Source organism: Phyllobates terribilis, unplaced genomic scaffold (genome assembly GCF_046119375.1).
Source record: "Phyllobates terribilis strain yellow unplaced genomic scaffold, ASM4611937v1 Scaffold_3__8_contigs__length_932513732, whole genome shotgun sequence".
Classification (NCBI taxonomy): Eukaryota; Metazoa; Chordata; class Amphibia; order Anura; family Dendrobatidae; genus Phyllobates; species Phyllobates terribilis.
In genome coordinates this window covers 923,101,680-923,125,353 of record NW_027362763.1, presented here as the reverse complement: position 1 = coordinate 923,125,353, position 23,674 = coordinate 923,101,680, and the positions used below count along the sequence as shown (strand labels likewise).

Genomic DNA, 23,674 nt, shown 5'->3' with positions numbered 1-23,674 from the left:
AACTGTTTTCCACATACGCAAAAAGAAGGTACGTTTGTCACTAAGGTTTTGGATCAGATTGCCCTCAGTGTTTGTTCAGTCTGTCATCAGTTTTTTTCACGTATGGATAAATAAATATATTACAAAGCTTCTCATATCCTTTGCTATATTAACCATGTACAAAACATGCATTGTACATTGATGTCACCCGTGTGCTGATTTTCACAGACCCATAAAATTGTGCTAATATTTTCCATCCGCGCTGGCAGGAAAAAAAACGGACATATCTCTGTGTTATTGCACTGAAACAAGTTCCGTGAGAAACACATACATGTGAACAGCCCCATAGATTATACTGGGTTCATATTGTTTTCGTGAAAAATATGGCTAAAACACATGCGTTAAACATGGCTGTCTGCATAAGGCCTTAACCTAGGTTTAAAGATAACATGTCATGTTCAGAAATGCTATTTACGAATTTACTAGATATAAGGATAATCTTGTGTAGCAGGCTACAAGGAGAAAATTGTAGCGCAATGGCTGGCGCCCTTGCATGGTGTCCCCTTCCCCTTCATTCAGGGAAGCAGGCTTACTCACTGCTCCGGCATGGTCCCCGGTGTGTTCCCTGTCCCTCGAAGTTCCTGGCAGGGCCTAGTATCCACACTCCCCTGCTATTAAAAGGGCAGTGCGCGCACAGTATATAATAAATGCACTCAGCTTGTAGCTGAGAGGCATTTAGTATAATTAGTAAAGCTGCAAGATGGCTCCCAGCCAATAGCTGGGAGGCATCTTGTATAAAAAAAGTAGAAGCATACATTATTGTGTAGTCTCCCCTACTAGTGAGATGTTAGGTCCCCAGGTCCCAGTCTGGCCAGTGTTCTGGTCCCTAATCCCTGATCCCGGTGAAACCAATGTCCTGTTCCTGAAGTCCCCTGGTCCCAGTGCGGCCAGTGCCTGAACATTGTCCCCTGGTCCTGTGTGGCCAGTCCTGTTCCCAGAGTCCCCTGGCCCTGGTGTGGCCAGTGCCTGAACATTGTCCCTTAGTCCTGGTGCGGCCAGTCCTTTTCCCGAAGTCCCCTGGTCCTGGCCATGTGATAACTGATGGAACTTTTAGGATTCTCCCATGCCAATGGCAAAAATTGCACATTTTCAGTTTTGTGAACTCCCACTCTCACTGCTGGCACCAGAGAATCCTGACAGCGTGCAGTGTGCGCTGTGAGAATTCAGAAGTTTGCAGTCACATAGAATGAATTTGTATTGCATGAACCTACAACTTCCAGTACATCCTTAATAATGGTAAGGAGATAATAGAAGATGTTGCTATCAGTAATCATCAGTCTGTGGACCATACAGGAACCACAGTACTGATGAGAATAAATCCGTATCACAAAACAACATTTACCAGCAGGTACCTTATGCAGTGGTGTGAAAAAGTGTTTGCTCACTTTCTGATTTCTTATTCTTTTGCATGCTTGTCACACTTAAATGTTTTAGATCACAAAATAAATTTAAATATTAGATAACATAAATAAACACAAAATGCAGTTTTTAAATGAAGGTCTATATTATTAAGGGAAAAATAAATCCAAACCTACAGGGCACTGCATGAAAAAATGATTACCCCCCCCCTTTAAAACATAAATTAACTGTTGTTTATCACATTTTTGGGAAGCTGAGTTCAATTTCCCTAGCCGCACACAGGCCTTATTTAATGACACACATGTTCTCAATCAAGAAATCACTTAAATAGGACCTGCCTGACAAAGTGCAGTAGACCAAAAGATCCTCAATAGCTAGACATCATGCTGCGATGCAAAGAAATTCAGGAACAAATGAGAAACAAAGTAATGGAGATGTATTAGTCTGGAAAAGGTTATAAAGCCATTTCTAAAGCTTTGGGACTCCAGCAAAGCACAGTGAGAGCCATTATCCACAAAGGGCGAAAACATGGAACACTGATGAACCTTCCCAGGAGTGGCCAGCCGACCAAAATAACCCCAAGAATAGAGTGACGCCTCTTCTAAGAGGTCAAAACAGAACCTACAACAACATCCAAAGAACTGCAGGCCTCACTTGCCTCAGTTTAGGTCAGTGTTCTTGACTCTACTATAAAAAAGAGACTGAGCAAAAATGGCATCAATGGCAGAGTTCCAAGATGAAAACCACTGCTGAGCAAAAAGAACATAAAGTCTCGCCTGTTTTACCAGAAAACATCTTGATGATCGCAAAGACTTTGTGGACTGACGAGACAAAAGTTGAAATTTTTGGAAGGTACCATTACATCTGGCATAGAAGTAACACAGCATTTCAGAAAAGGAACATCATACCAACAGTAAAATATGGTGGTGGTAGTGTGATGGTCTGGGGCTGTTTTGCTGCTTCAGGACCTGGAATACTTGCTGTGGTAAATTGATCCCCGAATTCTGCTGTCTACCAAAAAATCCTGAAGGATGATGTCCTGTTCGTGACCTCAAGCTGAAGCACTCTTGGTTATGCAGCAGGACAATGATCTCAAACACGCCAGCAAGTCCACCTCTAAATGACTTAAGAAAAACAAAATTAAGACTTTGGAGTGGCCTAGTCAAAGTCCTGACCTTAATTTGATTGAGATGCTGTGGAATGACCTTAAAAAGGCAGTTCACGCCTGGAAATCCTCCAATGTGGCTGAATTACAACAATTTTTCATGGATTAGTGGGCCAAAATTCCTCCAGAGCGTTGTAAAAGACTCATTGCCAGTTATTGCAAACACTTGATTGCAGTTGTTACTGCTAAGGGTGGCCCAACCAGGTATTAGGCTTAAGGGGCAATCACTTTTTCACACAAGGCCCAGTAGGTTTAGACTTCTTTTTCCCTTAATAATAAAGGCCTTCATTTAAAAACTGCATTTAATGTTTACATCTATTGTCTTTGTCCAATATTTAAATTAGTTTTGTGATCTGAAACATTTAAGTGTGACAAGCATGCAAAAGAATAAGAAATCAGGAAGTGGGCAAACACTTTTTCACCCCACTGTAGATGACGTTGTTGTTCTCTCAGTTTTCTTCATCTTGTCCAGACGCTATGATGACTTTTCACAGCCACAGCTCGTCTCTGCAGACTTCCATCTTCACCGGTCTTCTGCACCATATCCCCACATGGTGCCCTTAAAAAAAGCAGTGTCATTATAATGCTCCGGAATAAAAGTATCTGCCCTATGCTGAGCCCCTGAATAAATAATTGCCCCTCACTATATTCTCTGCACAAAATATGACCCACACACTGTTCGTATTATGATACATGCCCTCGAAACTGCCCTCTTTTTTCCATACTGGGCCCCCTCTTTACACTGTGTTCCCCCTATAGGGCCCAGCTTCTATAATGTGCCCCCTCATCACACTCCCCCTCCTTGGCATACTGTCTGATTCTGGCTGTGCCCTTACACTTTCCCCCCATGCTACCCCACCCCCACACAATACTCTGTCTCTATTCTGTGCCTACTCACACTTTTCTCCCCCCATACTGTCTCCTCACACATTTCCCCCTCCCTCCTCATACTGTCTTCTCTCACATCCTCCCTGCTAACCATACTGTCTCCTCATATATTTAACCCCTCACTCTATACTGCCTCCTCACACATCTCCCCGACTCCCCATACTATGTCCACACCCATCCCATCATCCTCGCTCCCCATACTGTGTCTGCATGCATTCTTCCCTTCACTCCTCATACTGTGTCCACACTCTTCCCCTCCTTCGCTCCCCATACTGTCCTCTAATCTCCCCCCTGTCCATACATGTGTCAGCACTCATCCAGCCCCCTTGCTCCTCACACTGTCTTCAAATTTCTCCCCCTATACTGCCTCAAATTTCTCTCCCCAAACTTCTCCCCCCCGCTCCCCGTACAGGTGTCTGCACCCATCCAGCCTCCTGGCTCCTCATACTGTCCTCAAATTTCTCTCTCCCTGCTCCCCATACATGTGTCTGCACCCATCCCCTACTCATACTGTTTACTCATACATGCCCCCCCATCTCACCCTTGCTCCTCATATTGGGAACTCAAATTTCTCCCACTGTTACTCCCCATATTGCGTTTCCACCCATCCCTTCCTAGCCCCCCAAATTGTGTACTCAAATTACAGTTATCTTTGGTGTCTTCAGTTCCATTAGAGGCTGGAGCACTTACCACCAACGTTGTGACTTGTCATCTTCTCCTCTGCAGAGAAGGCGAGTGACGTCAGCACCGTGATCACATGACCTGATCACGCTACTGACGTCGCCCTGACCCGGAAGTGTCGGTTATGGCTTCAATTGTACTCACTTTGAAAAAAAGTGAGTACAATTGATCTCTGGCAGCAGGAACGCTGCAATTTCTTTGAACCGGCAGTCAATTTGACAGCTGTCTCAGAGAATGGTCAAATCCCAGTGCATGGAGAGCAGCAAAATGCTGCCGCCAGGGAGACACTTCTGACCACCGCATTAGCGGCCCGATGGCACCCCCGTCGGCCGTGCCCGGGACAGATGCCCTGCCTGCCCCCACCTGGATACGCCTCTGCATTCATTGCTCACTGTACATTGAGCACTCTGTAATCAGTAGAGATGAGCGGTGTTCGACTCGAATTGTTCGCCAATCTCAAATTAGAGCTGTTTCGGGCGGTGTTCGAGTCGTTCGACGAACTCGAACGATTTGCAAAAAATTCGGCTGTTCGAGGTTATGTTCGATAACTGTTCGTGCACCAAAAGCGTTATTGGATTTTTTCACAGTAATACTGTTAATCAATGTTAATAGACAGTTTCAGTGTAGAGTGGGCGGGGGGAGGCGCAGGGGATGGATCTCTGCAGAAATAATGCCGATCTCCATTTTTTTTTTCTTTCCCGCATTTACAGTGGGGCGGTGCAGTCTGTCAGCCTATCAGCAGCGCACACACGCAGCAAAGTGCTTTTTTTTCACACAAGCAAGGGCATGTGTCATTAGCTGTGTATGTCACATGTCCTTGCCCTATAAGACCCAGCCATTTTCCCCGTCGCCAGCATTTTTTCACTGCTGCAGCTGTGTGTTAGACGCCACCGCTGCTGCTGTGGGCGCTATACAGTATAACTGTGTGAATTGCGAGCGAATTTCCAGTTACATAGAGAGATAGGTTTAAGGAGTAGGGACTAGTTCTAATTGCAGCCCTTTTGAGGGCTAGGTTACAGCAGTTCATAGCACTTTTGGCCAGGCAGGTCTGTGCCAGTGCTGTGCAAGAGTTTTTCACAGCATTTGGCGAAATGTAGCTCAGCCAATCCTTTTGGGCCTGTAGCAGTGTTTTTTAGTCACTGGAGTAGCCTATCTGTGTTGCAAGCTACACCACCTGTGTATCTAATACCAATTTTTTACTGCATCTAAGCCAGCCAATCCTTTTGGGCCGGTAGCAGTGTCTGGTAGTCAGTGGAGTAGCCGACCTGTGAAGGAAGCTACACCACCTGTGTATCTAATTCTAATTTTTGACTGCATCTATCCGAGGAAATCTTTTTGGGCCTAGTAGCAGTGTCTGGTAGTCAGCGGAGTAGCCCACCTGTGAAGGAAGCTACACCGCCTGTGTATCTAATTCTATTTTTTTACTGCATCTAACCCAGGAAATCTTTATGGGCCTAGTAGCAGTGTCTGGTAGTCAGCGGAGTAGCCCACCTGTGAAGGAAGCTATACCGCGTGTGTATCTAATTCTAATTTTATACTGCATCTAACCCAGGAAATCTTTTTGGGCCTAGTAGCAGTGTCTCGTAGTTAGCGGAGTAGCCTACCTATGAAGGAAGCTACACCGCCTGTGTATCTAATTCTAATTTTTGACTGCATCTAACCCAGGAAATCCTTTTGGGCCTAGTAGCAGTGTCTGGTAGTCAGTGGAGTAGCCCATCTGAAGCAAGCTACACCACCTGTGTATCTAATAACAATTTTTTACTGCCTCTAACCCAGTAAATCCTTTTGGGCATAGTAGCAGTGTCTCGTAGTCAGCGGAGTAGCCCACCTGTGAAGGAAGCTACACCGCCTGTGTATCTAATTCTAATTTTTTACTGCATCTAACCCAGGAAATCTTTTTGGGCCTAGTAGCAGTGTCTGGTAGTCAGCGGAGTAGCCCACCTGTGAAGGAAGCTACACCGCCTGTGTATCTAATTCTAATTTTTTACTGCATCTAACCCAGGAAATCCTTTTGGGCCTAGTAGCAGTGTCTGGTAGTCAGTGGAGTAGCCCATCTGAAGCAAGCTACACCACCTGTGTATCTAATTCTAATTTTTTACTGCATCTAACCCAGGAAATCCTTTTGGCCTAGTAGCAGTGTCTGGTAGTCAGTGGAGTAGCCCATCTGAAGCAAGCTACACCGCCTTTGTATCTAATAACAATTTTTAACTGCATCTAGCCCAGGCAATACTTTGGGCCTAGTAGCAGTGTCTGCTAGTCAGCGGAGTAGCCCAGCTGTTAAGCAAGCTACACTGCCTGTAGATCTAATTACAAATTTTTAACTGCATCTTGCCCAGGCAATACTTTGGGCCTAGTAGCAGTGTCTGCTAGTCAGCGGAGTAGCCCAGCTGTTAAGCAAGCTACACCGCCTGTAGATCTAATTACAAATTTTTAACTGCATCTAGCCCAGGCAATACTTTGGGCCTAGTAGCAGTGTCTGCTAGTCAGCGGAGTAGCCCAGCTGTTAAGCAAGCTACACCACCTGTGCTTTGGACACTTAATTTTTTCAAAGGAAACGCTTCGGGCCCCCAGGACACTCAGTCAAGAGCATCGCGGAGGCGCCCCAAGGTAAAGGGGCTGGGACTGGCGGTAGCACGCCTTGCGGAAGACCGCCAAGCTCGATCCTTATAAAAGCTTTTTAACTGCAGCAGCTTTAGTGGACGCTACTGGAGATGGAATTACCGCAGCTGCTGGCACCAGACTTGCCCTCCAATAGATCCCTGTAAAAGGATTTAAAGTGTACTCGTTCAAATTACAGAGCCAATTTAAATTACAGAGCTTAGATCTGACTCCACCGCGGGGGGTCTCGACCCACCAGCGGACAAGCACCAGTATTGGGAGAGGGGGGCTGGCCATCAGGGTCCACTGTGTCTCTGGCACAAATCCGGTGACACGGAGGTCGCACGGGCAGGTACGGCCTGGCCGTGTCGGCTTCGCACTCCAGCGTAGTCCCTCTGCCCACTCGCGCCCGTAACCTCAAAGGGATGCGCAAGCGGCTTTTCTTCCCAGGGCTGTTCCCCGCCCAGCAGGAACATGGGGCAGCTCAGGTCGGCCTTCCACCATACTCCTTTACCTCCCTCGCCCTCTTTCCTTCTTCCGTTCTCCATCTAACCCATCGGCTCTGTGGTGTCCACTCTCCCTCCAGCTCTCTCCTTCTCACAGGTGGACTACCGCGTGTATTCACACAGTGGCGAATCTTTTGGGCATATAAAGTCGTCAAGGTAATGGATAATATGTGCCCCCTTAGAAACGTCCATGACGACCCATTCGAGGAAGCAACTAAACGCCTCAAATAGTGAGCAGGATATGGAGCACCCCATGGGCAAACAGCCATATATATAGTATGCTCCTTCCCAGAAGCAGCCCAATAGGCGGACACTATTCGGAGGCACAGGTAGTAAGTAACCGGAATGCCCCCTCAATGTCTGTTTTGGCCATTAGGGTGCCCCTTCCCAACTTCTTGACCTGCCTGATTGCCTTCTCAAAGGAGGTACAGTATATACTACTGTACTTGGTTCCGCGTCAATGTTGTTGTTTACTGACCTGCCCCTTGGATATGACAAATGGTGGATTAGTCTGAATGTATTGGGTTCCGTTTTTGGCATGACTCCCAACGGGGATACCAGTACATCTTGTAAGGAAAGTGTTCTGAATGGAACCGCCATTCTACCTAAAGATATTTCTTTTTTTAATTTTCTTGTCACGACGTCTGGGTGTTGGTAGGCTGATTTTTTTACTCCAGCCTTTCTTGATTTTAGAAGGGCATGACATGCCTATATCTGTGTCTCCTCCTCCTCTTACTCCTCCACCTCTTTTCTTTTCGCATGACTATATGTACTTGTCACTTTTCCATGTGCTAGTTGTGTCTTCTGAGCAGTTTGTCAGCTTTTGGACACCTTTGAAGGTGTTTTCTATGTGTTTTCTATGTGTTTCTATGTGTTTTTGTTTGCCTGCCATTGGTTTTAACGGTGTTCGACGAACCGAACCGAACCCGAACACTACGGGGGTGGCTCAACACTAGTAATCAGTTCTTGGACATAATGATTGCAATTCCTCCCTACATGGCCCTATGACTGAAAGGGAGTGATTGCAGGAAGACTAAAACATAATTTTTTCCCCGTAGTCGTTTCTCCAGTAAGCCAGCTACACAAGATTTAAACACTTTTTACCTGCAGTTTAACCCTATATCTGCAACCAAATAGCATTTCAAGACTATTAGCCTGGCATACTGCAACAGAAATGAAATCATGATATAGTAAATATTTCACAAAAGACATAATCAGAACATTTTTACATACCTGTTAAAATGTGTTTAAAGACATAATTTCTCACTCCAGCAATATACTGCTTATCCGTGAAACTCTCAGCTACGTTTTGCTGTATGTATGTGCAGGCCAACTGTGAAAATGACTCAAAAATTCAAACATTATATATTGATATATTTTTTTAATCCTGCAATCAAGAGGAAAAGAAGGTGCAGTGATTTACAGCCTATTAATAGGCGAATAGATGAAGTGGCCTGAGGAAGTTATGGGGAACTTCATCTACTCACATAGAAATTAGGCAGCTGAAATCCACGGATCTAATAAAGGAAACATGTTTTTGTTAAAGTGGATCTGACACTGGGTAAAAAGTCACCAGTTTTTGCTCTTAAGCTTTTTCCGCTGCTCCCCCTGAGAATTGAGGTTTTTTTTTGTTTTTTTAATCCGCCACAAAGTTGCAGAGATATGCACCTTTTTATTTAGTGCTACTTATTATGGTTTTCAGCATGGAGGCATTGCTCACAGGTTAATAATGCAGAGAAACCTATAGACTGTGCCCCCTAGAGGATCCTGTGAGCAACATCTCCTTGTTAAAGACCATAAAAATCTACACTAAATAAAAATTCTCAAATCTCTGAAACTGCATGGTGAACTTAAAAACGAAAAAACAAAAAAACAGAATACTGTGGTGAGCAGCTGAAATAAAATAAGAGCAAAACTGTCCACTTTTGACCTGGTGACAAGTTCTCTTTAATAAGTAAAGATGTAGGCTCAATTCATCAAAGATTTCATGACAAAATTCTGGCATAAAAACTTTGAAAAGTCGCAAAAATTTAGGCGCAAAATTATGCAACTTTTGCTGCCAAAATGGACAGAGCTTGGAAGGACAAGGTTGCAGCGGGGTCATGAAGCCACAGCTTGTCTAATTCATGATGAGCTGTGGTGTTTCCTGTCCAAGAATTTAGGTTGTGTTTGTTTCATCAGTATTCTGCACCTGTGCTGCCCCCGCATTTATTATGGGGGTCTCCTGCATCCTGCTAGTGCATTGGTAATGTTACCTGGTGTTGGTAAGGCTGTTCCTTTTTCTGTGATGTTTTTTAAATTATATCCTTCTGTGAGCCATTTTTGAAGTTAGTATAGGGACTCGCACGTATGAGGACCCTTAACGTGGGTTGCAAGCTTGTGTATTTTGGCCAAAATATCAACCAATGCTTCATGTATTAATTTCTATCTTTTTATTGTACATTTTTTCATTTTTAGGCAGGATGCAGCCAGGAACTTTAGTGTTGGTTGGAAGAATTGGGGTATCTGTCCTTGTGGGGTGTACTTATATAGTGCTGGGCAGCCCGTCTGTTCTAATAGTATTTGTGTCATTAATACGCTGTAAGCCAGACACTGTGCATCACATGTATCTGTGTGACTGGCGTCCTATGCAAGCTTCAACTGTGTGCATTTTTAATACTGTGCAACCACCCCCTCCATGAATTAGGTAAGTATGTGTGTGGTCGTTTCATCGGTATTCTGCACCTCCCTGTCTTTATCATGGGGTCTCCTGCATCCTGCTAATGCATTAGTAATCTGACCTGGTATTGGTAAGGCTGGTTTCTTTTTCTGTGATGTTTTTTGAATCTATGTCCTTCTGTAAGCCATTTTTTAATTTAGAGCAGGGGAGAGACAAGGGTGTAGTGGGGCTGGAATGCCACAGCTTGTCTAATTTACAACGAGCTGTGGTGTTTCCTATCCCAGAAATATCACTCCAGTACCTGACTGGAGTAAGATTTCTAGCACGTCACATGACGCTCCACATTCATGAAGAGGCATGCACCTTGATGACTCCAGCACACCCCCTTATCAAGACCAGTGTGAACTACCCCAGTCATGATGAATCGGGCCCATAGGAATTTTTTCAAGTGGTCAAAGATCAAACTAGAGAGAGAGACCTTTTAGACTTAGCAGTAACCATACAGAGCTAATAAAATATCATTCCTGCAGATTGACAGTGATTACTTATTGACGATCAGATAAATTACCATTTATCGTCTGAACGGATGTTCTGTAGAGGAGTCAACCTCACGGACTGGTGAAAGTATCCTCAAAAATAAGAGTACAGACACTAAATGCTCAGGCTTACTTTTATGCACTTGTTTGCATTGAATGTGACCAAAACTGGTTAAATGAGTTAAGAATTGTTAAAAATTATCTGAATAAGTTGACGGTCCTGGATGACAACACAAGTCATATATTAAACTGGTAAAACAGTCATGAAATTAAAAAAAACTGTAGCGACCAGTGTCAGGTAGCTGCTGGCAAGGCTTATAAGATCATAGGATGTATCAAAAGAAGCATTGATGGACTAAGAGGGAACAGAGTTCTGTTACTTTATAAATCACTGGTTAGAACACATATCAAATATTTTGAGCTTGAGATTCAAAAGCGTGCAACCAAACTAATAAATGGAATACAGCAGTACCCACATAGAATGTGGACGTTATGAGGAAAAAGATTTGAACTATCCTAGTCCGGCATCCAGTTTGGTCTTCCGTGGCTGATATCATGACGTCGTAAGGGTTTAGTAAGGCACAGTGGCACCAAGATGCTAGGCAGAGGATTGCCAGCGCAAAAGTGAACATTGCATTTGTCTGGCTGCCATAAAAGACCAAACTAAAAGTAAGATCAGGGTAGTTTGAATCATTTTGCTCATCTCTAATTATCAACATTGGGCTTATTTAGTTAAAAAAAAAATGTAGTCTAATTACTATGGAAAAATATGTCAAAGGTCAACAAAGAAATCTGTCTAATGATCCGTTTATATCCAGAACTGTAATTATACTGAGATGGAGTCCACTATATATGGAGGAAAAAAGGCTTTTGCCCAGTTTTGGCCTCATACAGACATCCATGAGTCACGTACTTGTTCCATCATAGCTGTTCCTGATAGTCTATGGGACTGTCCACATGTCTGTTTTTGATCAAGGCCATGGATCAATTTCACCTATACAAGTCTATGGGTCCGTGAACATCATGGACAGCTCACTGATGGCATCAGTGTGCAATCCGTGTGCTGCCGGTGATTAACATTGCAAAGGATATAAGAAGCTTTATAATTAGTGTTGAGCGAGTATGTTCTGTCCGAGTATGCTCGGGCCGAGCTCCGAGTATTTACAGCTGCTCGGTGATATGGTTGAATCGCTCCCGTGTGCATGATTTGCAACTGTTTGACAGTATTATTACATGTGAGGAATGTGTAAGAAATAGACATTACTCACATGTAATAAAGCTGTCAAACAGTTGCAAATCATGCACACGGGAGCGATTTAACCTTATCACCGAGCAGCTATAAATACTCGGAGCTCGGCCCGAGCGTACTCGGCGAAAGGGTTAATAGAACATACTCGCTCAACACTATTTATAATGTATTAATTTATTTTTTCATCAGTAAAAAATAAGTGGACTGACCAAACCCTGATCCAAAACAGTGATGGTCCATATTTTTAAGTACATGAAAAATCATAGACGTCTGAAGAAGGCCTTAGATGGGTTTCTTTACTATAAGCATATGTGCACACAGAGTCTTTTTGCTGAGTTTTCAAAGCAGAAATTGAGCGGCAACTCAACGTTTTTGAGGAGTTTTGAGATTTGGAAAGTTTCTACTTTCTATCTACTCCGGCCACTCCATACGCACATCAGTGTTATGAAGATTTGGAATTCTCCATCAGAGGTTTGGCATAAAGATAGTTTAGGATGGATGTCGTTATTGAAAGTTATTATTAACAATTATTATTAGTTATTAAGAGTTATTATTAGTATTATTATTATTCACAATTATTATTAGTTATTAACAGTTATTATTATTATTAACAAGTTATTATTTTGAGTCTCTTTGCTCTTTTGTTTCCTTGTTTTAGAAGGTTAATGAAATTTATGTGGAAAATGAATTTGGTAGAATAAGGTTGTAAACAGAAGGCCCGTTGACTACAAAGTTTCCGTGTTGTGTCTGATTTTTTTTAAAAAACGGAATAAAAAGTGTTGCACGTCATGTAAAAATTGGACACAAAGTGTCAACTAGATAAAGTCCATTGTAGTCAATGATCCGGTGAGCTTCAGTCTACATCTGCTTTGTAACCCTTCCTATGTTTTTACATCATTACATTTCTTTGTTCCTAAATGAAAAGTGAGAAAGAGCTGAAAATGCAGCTCTATCACTGCCTGCAGCGTAACACTGTTGTGTGCAGCTTGGGGTAGTAAATACTTTGTTATCTGCAATTAGACAAACGGGTCTGCCCTATTCAGGAAGAGCGCCCCACTATTCTGGATTCTGACACAGCAGTGGTTCACATCGTCTGCTACGTGGATAAACTGATTTTCTGACAAAAAGGTGACCATTTATTTTAAGCTTACAGAAAAAATTCGACTGCACCTTCCTGTCTGGACCAATTTCATTTTTCTGTCTTTGTTTTTCCTCAACTTCTTACGAGGGCCATAACTTTTTTTTTCCGGTTGGCATAACTGTATGAGTGACACAATTTATTTTACCAGATAATGTGCAGAAAAACTGTAAAAATGATTCCAAGTAGGATCAAAAAGTGAAAATAAGCATTTCTACTTTTGTAATAAATTGATTCACCATTTCAGCATGATTACAACAATTCTAATGTTTTAAAGTTTGGGGTGTTTTGTTTTAATCTGACTTTTTCTATAACAATTCACAACATTGAGAAAAAAATGAATTCAGTCGCTGTTTTCCAAGACCTATTCCCTATTTATTGTTCTATTGATAGAGCTGTGTGTGGGCTCGTTTTTAAGGGACAAGCTATCAATTTTATTAACAATATTTTGCAATTTTTTATGGGCGGCAATATGACAAAAAAAAAAAATCACAATTTTGACATTTTAATTCTTTCCTTATGGAGTTTATGGTATGGTTTAAATAATTCTATAATTAAAAAATTATACTAAATATGCTTTTTGTGCTTTAGAAAAATGTATAGATTTAGAAAATGGGGGTGATTTGAACTTAAAAAATATTTTTTTTTTCACATTTTTTTCAGCCCTGTATGAACCTGTGATTACTTGCACAATATAGTGCAATACTTTAATATTTAATGTAGTATTGTACTATTTTGTCTGTGGCTGAAATTCATAGGAGTATAAGTTCACACAATGATTATTTGGTGCGTTTTTGAGGTTGCAGATTTTTTGTAGCATTTCTGCATCTATCATGTAAATTATGTTATTAGCATTTTTTCATTGCACTTTTGAGTTCGTTTTTTTTACATGTATTTTTATTGCGTTTTTTTCCGCTGTGTTTTTGTTTATTTGCTATGTCAAATTTTAAATAAAGTTGCCCTGTTTTTGATACTTCCTGACACTTGGTTTTGATAAAAAAAAAAACTTAATTGGTGAAATCATGTGCAGACTTGCCGGTGTTTTTAGTGTGTTTTTCCGCTGCAGAAACGCAATGAAAACGCACACTCATTTTTAGGCTGCAAATTTTCTCATCTGATTCAAGTCTACGGAAAAAAAACGGAAATATAAGGCATATTTACCACAATAAAAATTGTCAAGTTGTGGATTCCAAAGATGCATAGCAGGTCAGTTAATGTTGAGAACCTTGCTGGAATTGTAAGACGCTGCGGTTTTTGGCACAGTGAAAATAAACAGCATCAAAAACTTGTGGGAACTCAGCCTGACATGAAGCAAGACCTCCGCTAGCAGGTATTCCACTGGCACCTAGTGATCACATTAATGGGTTATGTAGGAGTAGAGATGAGAGAACCCAAACGGTAAAGCCCAGGATTCGGACCAGACACCTAGTGTCCGATGCTGAACTCCGAACACGGACTTCTCCCAGAAGTTTGTTTTAGAGGAGAGAGAGACTTTTGCAGCCCCCTAGCCTTTACTATGACCATTTTACAGCACCAACGTTTGGGTCCCCATTGATTTCTATAGGGTTTGGGTTCAACTTCGGGTAGAGTTCTGGTACCCGAACTTTGGACTAAAGTTCGCTCGAATCCGACGAACCTAAACATCCATGGGTCCGCTCTTCCCTTTGTATGAGTAAACACCCCAACCCTTCAATCTAACCACTTAAATGCCTCTGTCAGCAATGGCAGTGATTTCTCAGCAGTTAAACAGCAGCATTTGGAGCTACTGGAGGTTGGCGACTGTGAGCCTGCTCCATACATGCGCTCAATGCGGCTCTTAAGAGATGACTGTTGGCTGTGAGTCCGTTCCATACATGGACACCTGACAAAAACCCACTGGATGTGGTTATTAGTCCTAGCTACTAAAGGGGAAAATGAAACATTTATCCCTTGAAGCTTTTTCAGTAATGGTAACCATTTGGAGAGGATCCAAAAACACTTCAGCGTTTTTGCTTCATACATCATATGGAGAAGGTATGGTCGTATGCGTACAATGTACATACAAATATTCTAGTTAATGTGATTTTGTACCTGGTATCCTTCAAGTACTGAATACAGCATTCCATATAAAAACTGACACACACTGTCATTCTCGTTCATAAAAATGTCATAAGGTGTCCTGCTGATAACATTTAACTTTGTCAGAAGAAGGCAACCCTCTTCAAAATCCTGTCAGGGAAAAAAATATGTTTATTACATATTTCTACACTAAAAAAAGTAATATATGTGATGAAATCATGAACATGTTTCTTCATTTAAGTTTGGATATTATTTTTTCATATTTAAAGATGTTAACATTTACCTTAACCCATTATACGTAATCATACTGGAAGTTGTTTTGCACCTTTAAGAAGGTGCTAATAATGTACAGGATGGTCTATTATTAAAGAATATTAGTAGATTTTTTGAATGCCTTGTGTACGCATGCATTAGATTATGATATGAGAATAAAGATGTGCGGTATACAGACTTCACTTCTGTGACTGGCACTTTCGGGCAGGCATCTCCTGGGGCGTCTATGTTGCTCCATAGGGTGGTAGGATGATGCTACAGGTCCTAGGAAGCGACAGAGGGGACCAAGAGATGCTGGATTCAGGATGTCGGCCACAGAGGTGAAGCTCGGCCACATCAAGGGAGCAAACAGATGTCGGAACTGGGTACTGTACGATTAGTTGATGTTCAAATCTGGGTTCCTAGTCATATTGATTCCTTCATCTCCTCTGAAAGGTGTCCCTTAATACAGACTACATTTCACATGGTGCCTCTGGCTTTGCAGAGGGGGCAGACTCTGATCACAATGCTCTTGCTTCTATATAATGGTAGCCGGTGATAGATCAGTGACATAAAACTGCTCTCAGTGGGCATTAATTCCTATGATAGAACATAACCCTGATAAGCATCCTTCTCAATTACTTAGAGCAAGGTGTGTGCAGATCCGTACTTCTCTCTCAGCCCAACACTGGTCTGTTTGATCGGTTCAGGGCAGGAGAGAAAACACGTCTGGAAACTTGCACATCACTGCAGAGATGCTGAAGGGTCTTGATTAGTTGAAGAACCTTTCAGGTCATGTGATCACTCACAGCATTGAAAGAGACCTCAAAATGTAAGGGTGCGTTCCCAAGTTCAGGATTTGCTGCGGTTTTGACGCTGCGTATTTATGCAGCGTCAAACCCGCAGTGTCCAGATGTTACAGCATAGTGGTGGGATTTCTAGAAATCCCATGCCCACTTCGTGTCTCTGTGCACCTGCGGAAACTGACATTCGGCGCGTCTTTCAGATCCTCAGCATGTCAATATCTCTTGCGGGTACACGTGGATTTTCCCCACAGACTTGCATCAATGAGGAAAATCCTTATGTGAAAAAACAAATGTATGTCCGCTCATTTGCATAATGAGGGTAGAAGTGGTGCAGATGTTCTGCAGCGTCGGGGCCGTAGTGGCTCCTCATTGTGGGAACATACCCTAATAGTTTACACTCACTACAACTAGTCTACACTCACTCCCTAATAAAATTAGTGTGTAGGATGCAGTGGGGCTGCATGTATGCTGTGCGTGCAGCAGTGTAGTGTTTGTGTGCGACGTAGAGTGTCCATAATGGTGTGCTGTAAAACTGTATGTGTATAATGTACATGCTGCAAAAACACTAACCCAAGATAGAAACTATTACCTCCCAATTCTATCCTAGACCATGAAAAATATGGTATTGACCCTTCCACTTTCATGCACCAACATAATAAATTAGTAGGGAATATGTTTGTTCTCTTTTCTAGTGTCTAATCTTGGGTGCATTTTACAGTAAGGTGGTCCTAAAGCCTGAAATATATAATATGTCAATATTAATTCATACTAACTGCACATAACCCAACTTTTTGCTAAATGGCATTAGGAAAAGAAGAAGAGGAGAAAAGATCCAAAAACGATTGACTCCTGTTGTATCTAAGAATGAAAATATATTGTAGTCCAACCAATAAATGTGTCTATTGTTTATATGAAAACTGCACATTACTATTGTTTTAAGAACCAAATGAAGAACACCTAGTATAAAAATACTATACTCAGATTGTGTACAAATGCAAAAGCAAACACATAAGGCTGAATTCACACTTGTGCCATGATTTCCCTTTCTGAAGGGAAGAATATTACTACATTTTGGGACTACTAGTAGATGCTCTGAATGAAGCCTCTGACATAAGTAGTGTAACATTTTATATAGTATATAATATTTATAAAAAATGTTTTTTTCAGGTTTCATGAGTTTTTTTGTCCTTACCTGTTCTTCAGAACCATGAAAAAGAATAAATTCTTTGCAAAAAAGATTCCTCAGGAAGCAAAATGATTGATATATATTATCTGAAAAAGAAGCCCAAAACTGAAATTCGAAATTAACAAGTAGCACAATGTGCAAATATTAGTACAAAAAAGTAGCAATATGCCTACCACTCTCACACTCTATGAGTAGGAACAACCCTCCTAAGTCATCCATATGGGCATGTAGGTCATAGAAAGTTTAATAAAATGATATTTTGAGATCTGTGATCTGATGTCTTATTCCCGAAAAATTCAAGTGTTTTTTTAATATGTAAATGAGCTGTAAAGATCTATGGGTCAAACACTGATCTCCCTGAGAGCTTATTTTAAATGAAAGGGGAAGTTACCAAACAAACAGGCAATCCCCGCATGTGTTGCATCTAGCTACTGCCCCTAGATACAATAAACTAGCACCCTTTAGTACCTTTCAGGTGGCACTAAATGGTGTTTATCCTCATTAAACCGATTAAATAAGTAAATCATTTTTAAAAATCATGTGGGCTTATATTATCAGGCTGGGAAGGGCCAGATAATTATCGATCTTCCCAGTCTATTAATATTCGCTTACAGCTGTCTGCTTTGCCTTTGTTGGTTATAAAAATATGGGGGGAGGACCCTAAAAAAATTAATCTTTTAAGTGAGGTGTAGCATTAATTTATTGCAGCTAAGCAACTTGTACCACACAGCTTGTGCTTCTGTTACGCAGCTTGTGTACCAATGTTCTTATGTTCAAATGATTGTTCACGGTGCAACAAAAGTTTGTTCATCCAACGCTACATCTATAAATATCTATAATCTATAAATTCAAGTAAGGTCAGTTTCACACATCCCTGTGTCGCATTTCGTACTGAGATCGCAATGCACAGACTGGACGCAGGTCTCCTGATCCAAACTTGGCAGTCTCATATACAGTGGAGAAACAAGTATTTGATGCACTGACGATTTTGCAAGTTTTCCCATCAACAAAGACTGGAGAGGTCTGTCATTTTTATTGCAGATAAAAATTTTAAGAAAATCACAATGTATGATTTTTACATAATTATTTTGCATTTTATTGCATGAAATAAGTATTTGATACAATAGAAAAACATAACTTAATATTTTGTACAGAAACCTTTGTTTGCGATTGCTGAGGTCAGACGTTTCCTGTAGTTCATGACCAAGTTTGCACACACTGCAGCAGGGATTTTGGCCCACTCCTTCATACAGATCTTCTCCAGATCTTTTAGGTTTCAGGGCTGTCACTGGGCGACATTGAATTTCAGCTTTCTCCAAAGATTTTCTATTGGGTTCAGGTCTGGAGACTGGCTAGGCCACTCCAAGACCCTGAAATGCTTCTTATGGAGCCACCTCTTAGTTGCCCTGGCAGTGTGTTTTGGGTCATTGTCATGCCGGAAGACTCAGTCACGACCCATTTTCAATGATTTTACTGAGGGAAAGAGGTTGTTGGCCAAAATCTCACAATATACTGTATATGACCCCATCCATCTTCCCTTCAATACCGTGCAGTTGTTCTGTCCCATTTGCAGAAAATCACCCCCAAAGTATGATGTTTCCCCCACCATACTTCACGGTTGGGAACGTGTTCTTGGGGTTGTACTCATCCTTCTTCCTCTAAACACGACGAGTAGAGTTGATACCAAATAGTTCTAGTTTGGTATCATCTGACCACATGACCTTCTCCCATGCCTCTCTGAATCATTCAGATGGCTATTGGCGAACTTCAAACAGGCCTGGACATGTGCTGGCATTAGCAGGGGGACTGTTCGTGCCCTGCAGGATTTCAAGTCATGACGGCGTAATGTGTTACTACCGGTAATGTTTGAGACTGCGGACTCAGCTCTCTTCAGGTCATTGACCAGATCCTCCCATGTAGTTCTGGGCCGATTCTTTTCCTTTTGTCAGAATCATACTTACCCCACGAGGCGAGAATTTGCATGGAGCCTCAGACTGAAGAAGATTGACAGTCATCTTGTGTTTCTTCCATTTTCTAACATTTGTGCCAACAGTTGTTGCCTTCTTGCCTATTGTCCTGTAGCCCATTCCAGCCTTGTGCAGGTCTACAATTCTGTCCCTGGTATCCTTAGACAGCTCTTTGGTCTTGACCATGGCGGAGAGGTTGGAGTGTGATTGATTGAGTATGTGGACAGTTGTCTTATATACAGGTAACGAGTTCAAACAGGTGCAAGTAGGAGGGCTTCTTAAAGAAAAACTAACAGGTCTATGAGAGACAGAATGCTTGCAGGTTGGTAGGTGATGAAATACTTATTTCATGCAATAAAATGCAATTTAATTATTTAAAAAGCATACAATGTGGTTTTCTGGTTTTTATTTTTAGATTCTGTCTGTCACAGTTGAAGTGTACCTATAAAAATTACACACCTCTCCAATCCTCGTAAATAGGAAAACTTTCTTTCTGATTCCAAATTTCAGTGATGGTAGGAATTGTGCAACTGTAAGCACAGGTTGTATGTTCTTCAAAAATGGCTGCTATGCTAAAGGTTTTAAGATGGAGACATAAAAATAACCACATTCATATCCAGACTTTACCCCAGGTTTGAACATATAATATTCTTTCACATCTAGAGTTTAAAACATATGAATGTATATACTGTATTTGAAATAGAGAGATACATAAAAGCCCCGATTCATAAAGAATGACATTGTTCATGCCGTCTTGATGACGGGGCATGTTGGAGTCAGACGCTCCTGATTCATGAAGACGTGCATGCCTCTTAATGAATTCGGTGCACCTGAAAAGTGATGCGCACCTCGACACTAATCTTACCTCAGTCAAGGACAAAAGTAAGATCTCTGGCGAAAGATACACCACAGCTTATCATGAAATAGACAAGCTGTGGCATCATGCCTGCGTTCCACCCATTTTGGCAATCGTGAGAGAAATGTTCACGAAATGTTGCAACATTTTTTAATAACCTTGAATTGCGCAAAGATGTTACATTTTATCAAAGTCCTTTACAACAGATATCAAGCGAAAACAGATTGATGAATCAGAGACAAAATGTTAAAAAGGAACACACCAAAAAAAAACAAAAAAACATTTACCCCTTCAGGACTGACTAAGTTTGGGCATACAGTACGAATCATTTTTATATACAGTATTTATGTATTTTCACTGACACATTCAAAGATCTGTAACAATGGTATTACCTTTCAAAGTAAGTGTCTGAGGGTTTGCTTTTTGCTGCATGAGTTGTATTTATCAGTGGCATTGTTTTGGGGTACATATGACATATTAGCTATCTTTTATTAACTCTTTATGTGAAGGAATAGAAAAAACAGCAATTCTACCATTGTTTCTTTTTTACATTTTAAAATTCACACCATTCACAGTGGTGCACAAATAAGGTGCTATCTCCATTCCGTGGGTCAGTACGATTATAGCGATACCAAATATATAATTTTATTTATATTTTATCACGTTTATACTTTAAATACACTATTTGGAAAAAAAATAGTTTTTTGTGTTGGCATAAGTTTGAGAGACAGAGACATAAGTTTAACATATTTCTGTCAACAGAGCTGTGTGAGGGCCTATTTTTTTTCAAAATAATATGTTGTTTTCAGTGGTACCATTGTATGATATGTATGACTTGATCATTTTTTATTACACTTTTTGGGAGGCAGAATGAAAAAACTCCCATCAATTCTGTATTACATATATATTTTCTTTTAACTCCATTCACAGTTTAGAATAATTGACACGTAGTCTTTACTCTGTGGGTCAGTTCAGTTATGATGATACAAAATTTGTATATTTTTTTATGCTTTACTTCTTTTGAACAGAAAAACACATTTAGATTTTTTTTATTGGTCAATATAATTTTAAACCAATAATTTTTTTACTCTTGGGTAGACAGAGCTGTTTTAGGGATTGATATTAGAGGGACAAACTGAAGTTTTCACTACTAAAATGTTTGGGAACATACACCTTTTTGATCATCTTTCACTTCAACTTTGAAAAAAAGAAAAACAAATTTGGAATTGTTATTATTTACAAGTGCTTCTCACTAAATTAGAATATCCTCAAAAAGTTAATTTATGGTATTTCAGTTCTTCAATACAAAAAGTGAAACTAATATATTATATACTGTAGAGTTATTACAAACAGAGTGATCTATTTCAAGTGTTTATTTCTGTTAATATTGATGATTATGGCTTACAGCCAATGAAAACACAAAAGTCATTATCTCAGTAAATTAGAATACTTTATAACAACAGCTTGAAAAATGTTTTTAAAATCCGAAATGTTGGCCTACTGAAATGTATGTTCAGTAAATGCACTCAATACTTGGTCGGGGCTCCTTTTGCATCAATTACTGGATCAATGCGGCGTGGCATGGAGGCGATCAGCCTGTGGCACTGCTGAGGTGTTATGGAAGCCCAGGTTGCTTTGATAGCAGCCTTCAGCTCGTCTGCATTGTTGGGTCTGGCGTCTCTCATCTTCCTCTTGACAATACCCCATAGATTCTCTATGGGGTTAAGGTCAGGCGAGTTTGCTGGCCAATCAAGCACAGTGATACTATGGCTTTTAAACCAGGTATTGGTACTTTTGGCAGTGTGGACAGGCGCCAAATCCTTTGGGAGAATGAAATTACCATCTCCAAAGAGCTTGTTGTCAGAGGGAAGCATGAAGTGCTCTAAAATTTCCTGGTAGACGGCTGCGCTGACTTTGGGCTTGATAAACACAGTGGACCTACACCAGCAGATGACATGGCTCCCCAAACCATCACTGATTGTGGAAACTTCACACTAGACCTCAAGCAGCTTGGATTGTGTGACTCTCCACTCTTCCTCCAGACTCTGGGACCTTGATTTCCAAAGGAAATTCAAAATTTACTTTCATCTGAAAAGTACACCTTGGACCACTGAGCAACAGTCCAGGTCTTTTTCTCCTTGGCCCAGCTAAGACGCTTCTAGTATTGTCTATTGGTCATTAGAGGCTTGACACAAGGAATGTGACACTTGTAGCCCATGTCCTGGATAAGTCTGTGTGTGGTGACTCTTGAAGCAATGACTACTGCAGCATTACACTCCCTATGAATCTCCCCCAAAATTTTGAATGGCCTTTTCTTAACAATCCTTTCAAGGCTGCGATTATCCCGGTTGCTTGTGCACCTTTTACTACCACACTTTTTCCTTCCACTCAACTTTCCATTAATATGCTTGGATACAGCACTCTGTGAACAGCGAGCTTCTTTAGCAATGACCTTTTGTGGCTTACCCTCCTTGTGGAGTGTGTCAGTGACTGCCTTCTGGACATCTGTCAAGTCAGCAGTCTTCCCCATGATTGTGCAGCTTACTGAAACAGACTAAGGGACCTTTGTAACGTTTAGGAAGCCTTTGCAGGCGTTTTTTGTTAATTATTTTAATTTACTGAGATAATGACTTTTGTGTTTTCATTGACTGTAAGCCATAATCATCAAGATTAACCGAAATAAACACTTGAAATAGATCACTCTGTTTGTAATGACTCTAAATAATTGAAGAACTGAAATAAATTAACTTTTTGATGATATCCTAATTTAGTGAGAAGCATTTGTATATATTTAGTAATGTTGAAGCAGAAAATTTATTTTTATTTATTTTACTCAATTATATAGCGCAATTAATTCCACAGTGCTTTACAGACATCGTTGGCACTGTCCCCTGGTCCGCCATGTCACGGGCATGCTCAGTGCAGTGAATCCTGGACTTAGGCTGTAGCAGCCCTGTTTCCCTCCGCAACCTACGCTTCATGTTGCTAGGAACAAAGACCCAAGAGACGACCTGTACATCTCATGCACCAGCTAGGCGTTGGGACTGACAAAGATGCTGAGCAGCATCAGCCCCAACTGTACCAGAATGGGAGACCACAGAATCCACTGATGGTTCTGAACCCATTTCAGAACCAGAAAACACCTGACACCTAACATTATCCCCCCTTCTAACATCCCCCTCCACTTGATGCTTATCTTCCTCAACAAGCAGGGGAGCATAAATGTGGTCCACCGGTTCCCAGGAACAATCCTCAGAACCATGGCCCCTCCAGTGTACTAGACAACATTTTTTCCCACGAACCATCTTAGACCCCATAATAGCCTGCACCTCGAGATTATCACCCCTGGTGTCTGTAGCAGGTTGGGGTTCAGCGAGTTTTGTCAGGCGAACGGGCTTAAGGAGCGACACATGAAAAGTGTCGTGACTCCTCAGGTGTCGTGGTAACTGTAAACGGTACATTACTGGGTTTACTTGGGCCAGAATTTTTAAAGGACCAATAAAGAGGAGGCAAACTTAGCAGATTCCCCGCGTACTTTAATATTGCGAGCCGTAAGCCACACTCTGTCGCCCGGATAGAATACGGGAGCAGGACGACGTAGAGAATCAGCCGACTCTCGATTCTTGGAAGCCAATATAGCATCCTGGGTATGGTCCCAAACCTCCCAAGCCTCCAGAGCCAAATCTCTGACCCCAGGTTCCATAGAGGGAACTGTAATAATAGAAAACGCA

General features: G+C 41.3%; 1 protein-coding gene across 3 annotated transcripts in view; it reads right to left on the bottom strand.

The window, feature by feature from the left end:
- The window catches only part of LOC141257809 (dihydroxyacetone phosphate acyltransferase-like), a 181,831-nt gene that overhangs the window by 22,325 nt on the left and 135,832 nt on the right, over positions 1–23,674 (bottom strand). For all 3 annotated transcript variants that reach the window (XM_073672813.1, XM_073672811.1, XM_073672812.1), the window contains 3 exons: positions 17,127–17,206; positions 14,889–15,026; positions 8,470–8,569 (listed from right to left, as the gene is read on the bottom strand). In XM_073672813.1, the coding sequence (XP_073528914.1) occupies positions 8,470–8,569; positions 14,889–15,026; positions 17,127–17,206 (318 nt within the window). The remainder of the gene's footprint in view (positions 1–8,469; positions 8,570–14,888; positions 15,027–17,126; positions 17,207–23,674) is intronic.